This window comes from Sebastes umbrosus, chromosome 15 (genome assembly GCF_015220745.1).
Source record: "Sebastes umbrosus isolate fSebUmb1 chromosome 15, fSebUmb1.pri, whole genome shotgun sequence".
NCBI classification, from domain to species: Eukaryota; Metazoa; Chordata; class Actinopteri; order Perciformes; family Sebastidae; genus Sebastes; species Sebastes umbrosus.
In genome coordinates, this window is record NC_051283.1 from 17446248 (window position 1) to 17457189 (window position 10942).

The following is a 10942-nucleotide window of genomic DNA, read 5'->3' on the forward strand; positions in this document are numbered from 1 at the left end:
GCACCGACATCACACACACACACACACACACACACACACACACACACACACACACACACACACACACACACACACACACACACACACACACACACACACACACACACACACACACACACACACACACACACACACACACACACACACACACACACACACACACACACACACACACACACACACACACACACACACACACACACACACACACACACACACACACACACACACACACACACACACACACACACACACACACACACACACACACACACACACACACACATACACACTCACAGAGGATGAAATCTGATCCAGTATAGATTCAGTGTATGAGGTCATATGAATGTGAGGTGTGGTTTTGGGGTGTAATAGCTGTAGAGCTACAGCAAGGCAGACAATTCAGAGCCTAAATATAGAGACTAAAGGATGGGCATGTAGTAGAGAGGGGTGGTGCCAGGCTTTAGAGCAGAGCTGCTGGTCTGTCTCAGAGGAACCACAAAGAGGAAGTCAGAGACAAAATGGAAGGTCAAAATGCTGTAGAGTCTATACAACAATACACAAACCATCCCACTTTAACAGTACAGAGTAGTGTTGTTGAGTACAATTAGGGAAATAGTACTGATTTGTGCCATTTATTAGCACTCTCTGCTTAAGCTAATGGAAGGATGTACTTAGCAGAAGACATCTGCCTGATGAACTGAACAAAGGAAGACATTCTTATAATGTGTTTTGCAAGGAAACTAAATTATAACCGTGTGTGTTGGCTATATAATGTCTGAAAACGGGTTTGTACAGGTTTGTTATCTTATTCATGGACAGGGAAATTTCTACAAAACATAATTTGTGTGTACAATAAAGTTATTTTTACTTCAGCATTTCAAAAGCCCTTTTATGTTCTTTGTGTGCAAGTTCAGTTTAAGGACAAATACAAACACTTCATGAATGATTTTCACTGTAAATAGAGCATAACCTAAAGGAAGTTCAGGGTGGGGATAGGTTAGATATCTCACCTGTGCCCAGGAATCCTTTGAACCGCTCTCCCAAGCGGTCCACAAATGCACCACAGATCTCTATCCCCAACAATGCCACCTAAGAAACACAGAGCAAGACAGAGACAAAGGTTATAGTAGGTCATACACAATAATTACACATGACTTCAAGACGTGGGATATGCCAATATTATTCTATATATATATATAAAGAAGGAGAAACACACCTACTATTAAACATTATGAAAGACTTGGATATCAACAGGGTTTTGGATATGTGCAAACATCGCCAACATGTTCAAGAAGGTGGTTGAAGGAATGAAAGACGGAGGCTGTGTTATCATGGTCGAATAAGTCCGCCACCAGTGGAAAACTTTGAAAAAAAACCCCCATATTTTTGACGCAAAGAAGCAAAATGGCACAAGCAGCTCCCGGCGTTCCACTTTTATATATTTTGACGTGATAAACAACATGTTAGGGCATCGACTCCTGTCAAACACAGCCGAGAATGGCGTTGACGTGGAATTCACCGGCCCCGCTGATGAGGATGCCCTGAGCTCCTCAAATGGACCAGATGATGATGATGATGATGATGATGATGGTAAGAATAGGGCAAAAAACAACTAGGTAGCCAGCTGACTTGTTTAGCTAAATGGGTTGTTGTAGGTCAGCATGACGTATGCATGTAAACGGGAATATTAGTGGAATATTCATGTTTATTAGCCATGTAAACGGCTCAGTAGGAATACTGTCTTTTTTGGAATAAGGGCAAAAACCAGAATATTTGGTGCATGTAAACGTAGTCACTGATAGAAAGACACGTGGTCGGCTGAGGATTAAAGGCTCTCGTTGCAGAGGTTTTGACAAAATTCTAAGTCGGATCTTGGCACCCTAAATGGATGAAAAAAAAAATGCTGAATCAAACGCTCTCTTGAGGTTTGCTGACTCAGCAAACAGCAGAGACTGTGAAGGGTAATTTTGTCATGTTCAAGGAATTAAAGTCTCTCCCTGTCTCCCTTTCTAGATGTAGGCCAGTCAGTCTGCCGACAGCTTTTTAAACCAGTTTGAGTCCCCAAATCTCAGCTATCTGGATGAGTCTTGTAGTGTGGGAGAGATTGATACAAGTAATGTACCCAACAGGGACTGGCAAAAGCAAATTACAGTTTAAATACAAACTGGAACTGATTTGTACTAAGCCACTTGAGAGTCACATGGGGAAAAATGAAAATATAAAAGAAAATATTGAGGTGGAAATCTGGGCATTACAAAAAAGTAGTCTGTAAAACAAAATAAATTCCACCTTTATTCTGAAAGCCAGATGTCCATATTGGAAGTAAGTGACAGAACGCTACAGACTGAATGAGCAGCACATATTTACACTGAGCTACTGTGATTTTCCATCCATTTGTTAAGTTGGTATGAATAGAAATGCCAGAAATTCAACTCCAAAGACCATCCTCGAACCTCCACTCTGCCCAAACATACAACAACTTGTTATCACGTCATCAATAAGTGAAGATACCCAAAAACAGCTCCAATCAGTGGCGAAGAAGACCCTGTCATGCAGCGGAAAGCTCAAGAAAACCTAGTAAGTAGACTTTCCAGTTGAGATTATTTCGTCACACAAACGCTCTGAAGTATGGTGCTTGGCTGAGAGACGATATTCTAGTTAACAGACAGAGAAAGTCTCCGAAATGAACACAAATGTCCTATTTAATTCACTGTGACAAAGGTTACTGTGTGTTAACAGCTGTGGCACTCTTGATTATGTAAACTTGTTGTGCCCTCTTTGTACCATCTGCATAACAGCAGATAATGGAATCACACAATAATTTGCACTTCTTAGAAATTTGGTAAAAATCTAATGACTTCCAGATATCAACATCTGTACATTTAAGTCACGTGACCATTGACAGTCACTATGATTTGGATGAGTCGTAGAAGAAAAACTGTCTTGTGATATGACTCGTAGGGGGAAGGTAGACTGGATTTTTGTCCAGTGGTAAAGTTGAGTTTTCCACTGTGTTTCTGATTAGTATCACATCCCACACTGCGCTGTGCTCCTGGAATGCTTGTTTTGGCAGTGCTGCGGTAAAACTGAGCCGTCCAAACAGAAAATCCATTAAAACATTATTCTCCAGACTCCTCTGCCCTGAGTAAGGAGTCAGACTGCAGTTTTTTCCCTATTTTAGTCAAAGGAAGAGCAGAGCCAGGTAACCACACAAACAAAAAGGGGGAGAATGGGGGGACGATGAGGAAAAATGCAGGGACGAAGGCCAAGCAATAAAAAACTAAAATCACCTGGAGAAGAAACATGAGCTCTAGGTCACTGATGACTCCCTCATTCTGACCTTATTTAGGGGGAGGGAAGGAGGAAAAACAGCAGGAGAAAGAAGAAACAGTACAGGAAGGAAGCAGCCCTGAGGCCTCCCCTCCTCCTTCACCCAGCACCCCATAATGCTTGGCGCCCACAACCATATGGCATCTTCACTTGGAGAGAAATAGAGAGGAGGAGACAGAGGATGAGAGGTGGAAGAGGCTGGGCTTGTTATCTACTTTGGACAGGAGAAAAATCGAGGAGGAGGTGAGGTTTTTCTCCTGCAGTGAAAAGTCTGACTAGGGGTGAGGAAAAAAGACCAAATAGGCACTTTCTAGGCATCACCCCAAATACTAAAAACATCAGACATGTGGACAAAGCGCTGTCTAAAAGGACACCGCTGCATCTTTAGACTGCAAGTTTCAAAACATCAGTGCGACTGAGGTATGCTGGAGGAAAAAAAACTGTAAATATTTAGCCCAGTATGAATGGTCCTTTGTGAAGACTCAGGTTGGTACGTTTGGTGGCTTAGCCTGCTAATTCGCATACCATGTACAGGGTTTACTCTGGATTCTAGAGGGGCTTCAAGTGATTTAAGGGTCCAAGGCTCACACAGCAACATTTGGGAGCGAACAAAATGTGCAAAGATGGAGACTAGTGCTAAAACAATTACACCATTAATCCATTGATCATCAAGAAATAAGTCGACAACGATTTAAGTAATTTATCAAGCAAAAAGACGGCAAACGTTTAATGGTTCCAGCTTCTCAAATGTGAGGATTTGTTGCTTTTTTTTAATCTTTTATATAATTGTAAATAAATATTTTTGGGCAAAACGAGTTATTTGAGGATGTCACCTCGGGCTCTGTGATTTCCCTACTTTTTGACATTTAATAGATTGAACGATTCATCATGATAACAAACAATCAACAGATAAATTGAAGATATAAACAATTGTTAGCTGCAGCTCTAATAGATCCATTAGGTGCTCAAATAATGTTTTTGGCTTATTTGACAGTGAATGAAAGCCTATATAAGCGGCTCACGCTGTGTTACTAAATATATAATCACTTTCATCTGTGTGGTCACTGTGCAATTGGTAGGCATGAGGCAAATTGCTGTAATGCTGAATTTTGTGGTACACAGCAATGGCAAAGTGCAAATTTGTTTCATGTAGTGCCAGATTACATTAGCCTATTTTATTGCCATATTGGCCCAGTTACATTTAAATTACAACAGGATTTTCCTTGGCCCACAGCTCTGCTAAGGGGCGCGCCTAACGTTACTGAGGATAATGTCAACATAATGGGAACGACAAAGCATACCTTCATTTTCTGATTTACCAAACTGCAATAAGCACCCGGAGTTCTTCTCCTAAAAACTGATCTAATCTACTTTCTGATAAGAAAGCACCCAAACATGTAAAAAGCTGCAATCAATTCTCTTCACTGGAAGGTTTCAACTATGAAGCACCTGCAGGAAGCGTTGAGTTTACAGGAACAGCTATACAAAAATAGTTTCATTGTTTTAAAGAGAACTAAGAACATATTAATGCTGCAGTGGATACAGTAAATGCTGACTGTAGAGTGTTTGTGTATTATATCCTAAAGCCTGCATTGTGATAAATATTGTATGAAGGTTTGAGTGTAAAAATAATTATGCATATTTGACGCTCCATCTTAATATAAACAAAATCAAAGATCAGAGAGTCTGGTCAGGGCAGCCTGGTAACAGTATCAACCCTCGATCAGTGCAGTCATCTGGCTCTGCTGCCCATAAATGCAGCATGCAATATTAATGTCCTCTGTTTACGTCTCTCACATAAACGCTGAGGCCTCTCTGATGTTGTGAGTGCAAAGTGTATATGGGGAATCTGCTGTTCTACCTATTGAATGACGAGAGAAAGAAAAAAAAAGACCCAGACAAGGACACAAAAGTATAAAGATGAAGGGGGCCAAGGGACAGACGAAACGCAGGATTTTATGCAGTTGCCTCCTCTGAACATTTAATGCATTTATGAGTCCTGACTTGTTGTGTTTTCCATTCACCTACCCTCACCCCATTTATCCCTCCAGTTCTGGATTCCCCCTCTAACTCCTTCACCGCTTGTCAACTCCGCATCATCGCTCTGTGCTGACTCAGCATCTTGCTTACAGCTAACTCCTCCGTCCTTTTGCCCGACAGGGAGCCAATCAGCATCACTAAAAGCCTGCTGCGTGAAGGCCTCAGGGGGTCACTCGCTCATTATTGCCAGACATTGAGCTCAAGTTACTGTATCTGTCATCCACATAAACGAACAAATCTGAAGAATGGGACGCATTAGCTTGTTACAGCTCAAGATGAAATTCTTGGAGGTGGATTTAAGGAGGTGGCAACGGTTCACTTATTCACATCAAACATGTTGGGTCCGTCTGGTCACTCATTTGAGAGGACGCAAGAAAACTGCATCATGTTAAAGATCATGTCAATTAATCTTTATGTCTAAACTACAAACTGTTTCCATATTTCTATGAATGTCTACAGTTATCTCATATAATCACCTCAAACGTACTATTGGCATCTTAAATTTGTTTTGAGGTGGTTAGATGCAAACCCAGAACATCATGGGACTGTGCAAAATCTGTAATTATTCAGAAACTGGAGGCTGCTAATGGGAAAATTGATTAAACCTAAACAGTTGTTTTTGCCCAATACCTGTGCCTAATGATTTAAGTCTTCATTTGTCAATGACAGAAAACAAAAGAGAGATCTAGAGAGGATGCTTTCGTTATGCTGAAAGCACATTTTTCACACTCTTACAGTCTTGCTGAGTCCTGCATATCAGTGCAGACAATTTTAATCAGTTCAAAAAGAGACTTGGGTGTCAAATTTCAGCACGCTTTGAAAAGGGGGTTTCAGACTGTTATGACTTTCTGTCTGGACCGGTGTGATAGCTTGGCAAAAATGTCACATTCCAGCGTTTCTGAGATATGGCAAAGAGTGCAGACACACAGAGAGGGAGCGAGAAAGAGCATGAAGCAGGAGAGAGAATGAGAAGAAAAATAGTAAAAAAGACAGATTGAGAAAGTGTGTATGTGTATGTGTGAGAGAGAGAGGGGGAGAAAAAGAGAAAACGAGGGATGGAGCGAAAGCATAGGCTACAACAATGAGTCTGCTAACCCCTCCCCCATCCCATCCAGTGCTACAGTAGTCTACAGTCCTGACAATGGGTCCCCCTCAACACAGACACACAGTCTCAGCCAATAAGACAACATAAACTTCAACAAACCACAGGAATGTCCTGCAAATGTCCTACTCTGTCTGTCACTGGGATGACATTTAAATATGTCTGCCTCTTGTGATCCAGGAATAGACTACTAGGCTGTCAAAAAGAAACACATAGCCTTCAGCTGTAAGAAAAAAACACAAATTAAAAACGTGTTTCTCTGACTTGGCTGATAAGAAAAGGGGGCTACCAGTTTGAGTCATCCTAAGACCACTAAAGTGATGACAGCTCGTTTGAAATGCCTTATCTCTGCTGAAGTTCCCTTTTGGCAAGTATCATAAAATTCCCATTACTCCCCCCTCTCTTTTCCAGCTCACTGGGTAAACTGGTGGAAAATAATTCATGAACAGGCTGAAGGGATGACTGCTAAAGTGACCTGCTGCGATACCCCACATACACAAAAAAAAAACTGACAATAACCTGATATTTTCAGGTGGAATTTCATTCATTCATTCTCACTGTGCAATATCACTTTCCACTTGTGCAATTTTGTTAATAGTCTGTTTATTGTCAGTACTGTATATACTGCTCCTATTTTTATACTTCCTCCTATTTAAATGGTTCATATTTTGTTACACTTTGTTTAGCTTCTTTTTTTACTGTGTTAGCTGATGCATCTTGTTTTTTGCACTATCCCCCACTGCGGGACTAATAAAGGAATATCTTATCTTATCTTATAAAACAGACTTTATATTTGCCCACATTGGCCCCAATCTGGTAAGACGAAATAGCATCTTGCAGTGTAGTTATATCACTTATATTGTTTTTTTAAGATTGAGAAAGACAACATTGATCTCTTAATCACTTAATCTATCATCCAGGGGCCACACAGATAGAAATAATTGTATTGTGTATAAGTGTGTATTTTACTGGAGTCTTAGTAGTCTGTTTATTGTCAATACAGTATATACTGCTCCTATTTTTACACTTCCTTCTATTTAAATGGTTCATATTTTGTTACACTTTGTTTAGCTCTTTTTCTTTTTTTTTTACTGTGTTATGTTATGTGCATCTTGTTTTTCGCACTATCCCCTTTGCTGCTGTTCACTGCAAATGTCCCCACTGCGGGACTAATAAAGGAATATCTGATCTTATACGATGACTGGCCCAAGATCTCTCACCTTGAAATTGCTGGAGTTCACCCATCCCGTCAGCTCGTCCATGGTCTTATCCAGCCTGGATTTGTCCTGCTCCACGTCCGAGGAGCGCTGCGGGTCATTCAGGTAGTCAATGAGGTCCTGACCGACCTGCAACCTGCGGGTGACATCTTTCTGCACTACCTGCTGGTAAAAATAGTCCATGTTGTCATGATCCTCCATTGGGGCACTCTCAGTGCCTGAAGCCGGCCGAGGACAGGAGACAGTGGTCGGTAGAGGACGGAGATGGGGGTGTAAAGGACGGACAGAGAGACTGTGTGTTCTGGACTGCGTTTAGCTGATGTTTGAGCATCAACATGCAATCCCTTGTAGATAAAAATACACACAAGTCATCCCTCTGCACAAAAAGATCAACTTTGTAACACAAAGACGCAGCTAGCTAGCTTCCTTTACTACACAATGTTAGCTCAAGAAAGGTTAACTTAAAAACTCCCAGAAAGTTCAAGAAACGTGTAATTATAGCGGACCAGCGCACCTTCAATACATCAAAATCAAAACAAGCTCGGCTAATTGTTATGCTAACAAAAATAGCAGCTAGCTAGCTGGTTAGCATAGCAACCCAAACAAGGCTAGCTAAGCTAACAGCTAAGCTAACGTTATTCCTCCGCGGGCCCTAACGGCCGGCTCCACTCCGTCTCTCTATTCCCATCATGACCGCGGGCTGGGAAGTCTCCTTCAGCGGTAAAGTTGCACCAACACTTCACACAATACAGGGCTCCAGCTCCTAGTCCCCGCGGTAACCGGTTTCTCTTTAATCCACAGGAGTAATCGCCCGCTACCCGGTAAACCCGTTAATAAGAGGCGGTGAAAGCTGGACGCTGAAAGCTCTGCGCGCCGCAAACCGGTGACTGACTGCAGCTCAGTGATGTGACGGTCAAGAACGAGCCGGTTCTTTGAGCCGGCTCTTTTAGATAGATAGATAGATAGATAGATATACTTTATTGTCATTGTCATTGAAAACAACGAAAAACAGTTTAGCAGCTCTTTACAGTGAAAAACAAACATTAAAACATTCAGTCACAAGTAGAACAATAAATAAGTGGATCATCATAAAGTGCAAATTATGGTTCAGCAGCTAGTGTCCTCAGCCTTTGGGGGGGGGGGGGGGGGGGGTTCTACACACTTGACAGCCTGTGGGTAAAAGCTGTTTCGTAGTCTGTTTGTGTGTGTTTTAATTGTCCTGTATCTCCTTCCAGAGGGAAGGGGAGCAAACAGTACATGTCCAGGGTGGGTGGGGTCTTTGGAAATACAGCTGGCTTTTTTACAGAGCCGACCAGTGTATAGGTCACTGAGGGGGGGTAATGTGGTCCCAATCACTTTTTCCGCCATCCTCACCACCCGCTGCAGGTCCCTCCTGTTCTCCACTGTGCAGCTAGCAAACCACACAGTGCAGCAGTAGGTCAGGAGGCTCTCAATGGTTGCCCTATAGAAGTTGATCAGCAGGTGCTGAGGAAGGTGAGCCTGTTTCAGCTTCCGGAGGAAGTAGAGTCTCTGCTGGGCCTTCCCCACCTGATGAGAGATGTTTTTGGACCAGGTGAGGTCTGACGAAATGTGGACTCCGAGGTACGTGAAGCAGTCCACCCTCTCCACCTCCTCTCCACGTACGCAGATGGCAGAGTGCTCCACCCGTCTTGCTCTCCTGAAGTCTATTATCATTTCTTTTGTTTTTGTTGTGTTTAAATCCAGGTTGTTATGGGAACACCATTGTGTCAGATGTTGGATCTCCTCCCTGTAGGCTGTCTCGTTGTTGTTGGTTATCAGTCCTACTACAGCAGTGTCGTCTGCAAATTTGACCATGGTGTTGGTGAGGTGAATAGTTGAGCAGTCATATGTGAAGAGGGAGTAGAGAAAAGGACTGAGGACACACCCCTGTGGTGTTCCAGTGCTCAGGTTCAGAGTGGCCGAGGTGTGGTCCCCCATCCTGACACACTGGGGTCTGTTCCTGAGGAAGTCCAGCACCCATGTGCTCAGTGAACTGCCTAAGCCCAAGTTGCTCAATAGATCAAAAGATAGATAGATAGATAGATAGTGTAATGGCAATTTTCATATCTGCAGTTTAACACTGTACCTTTAGACAATCTCAGGGCCTCACATGTTCAACTTTGTCACCATAGGACAGTGACCTGACATTTTAGTTCTCTGTAACTGCAAACAACAGATTGCTGAAATACTTGTTATGTCTTGTGATGCTCTGTTGTCTGCTGTGTGCTGACGCATTGATACACTTTCTATCCTTCTCTTCTTTTCTTCTTTGCACTTATCTTCGTGTTATTTAAGTGATATATGTGCACACATACTAATCATAGGTCAAAACAGTGCTTACATTTGGCTGAATTATAAAAAGGCAGAAGTGGTAAAAACGAAGAACCGTTTGGGAGCCGAAAGAGCCGGCTCTTCTTGATGAGCTGAGCCAAATGATCCGGCTCACTAAAAAGAGCCGGAATGCCCTTCACTACTGCAGTTCACCAGAAGAAGAAGTAACAACCGATCAACGATCAGGCCGAGGGGTCCTCCGGCACCGCACAGCTAGCCAGCACAATGCCTGATGTAAAATGACTGAATTATTCAAGTAGTAGTCTGGAACACACTTGTGCTTAAATAGAGAGAATAGAGAGATAGATACAGGAACTAAGTGACATTATATTTTTGTCATTACTAATGGCTAGATAAATCCTGTTTTTCAGTCATGAATGAAACAAACCGCGCTGTTTGTGTGGGTGTGTCTGTCAGTCTACATGGCTCTTGGGTGACATCTAGAGGTTAAACTGAGGTATAACTTGTATTCAGTTTGCCGCAGTTTACTACTCTTTAGATCAGGGGTTCTCAACCTTTTGTAACTCGAGGCCATCCTCCCATTGTTAAAATATGTTCCCTTCCCAAATAAATGACAAACTGGGCTATAAATGTGTGTTATTATGCCACTGTCAGGTGTAATGACCCACATAGATATTCACTTTACCATCACCCATCACTGCCTGCCATTATGAATCCAAAGTATTCATGGTCATATTTCCTCACCACACACTTTTACTGGTTTTAAAGATTGCTCGATTTTGAGTCACTGCATCTGTGACATATATGTCTGTAAAGAGGAGACTCGTGGGTACCCATAGAACCTAATTTCATTCACATGTCTTGAGGTCAGAGGTCAAGGGACCCCTTTGAAAATGGCCATGGGAGTTTTTTCCTCACCAAAATTTAATAATAATTT

The 10942-nt window shown here is 42.2% G+C and overlaps 1 protein-coding gene across 47 annotated transcripts in view; it reads right to left on the reverse strand.

The window, feature by feature from the left end:
* Positions 1 to 8590, reverse strand: part of clasp2 (cytoplasmic linker associated protein 2) — a 66320-nt gene extending 57730 nt beyond the window's left edge. For 45 of the 47 annotated variants that reach the window (XM_037794506.1, XM_037794495.1, XM_037794501.1 and 42 more), the window contains exons 1-2: positions 7696 to 8590; positions 1014 to 1092 (exon numbers count right to left, since the gene is read on the reverse strand). In XM_037794506.1, coding sequence (XP_037650434.1) covers positions 1014 to 1092; positions 7696 to 7893 — 277 coding nt within the window. In that variant the 5' untranslated portion in view covers positions 7894 to 8590. The remainder of the gene's footprint in view (positions 1 to 1013; positions 1093 to 7695) is intronic. The other 2 variants (XM_037794513.1, XM_037794505.1) reach the window with 1 other exon arrangement.
* Positions 8591 to 10942: the final 2352 nt, after the last annotated feature.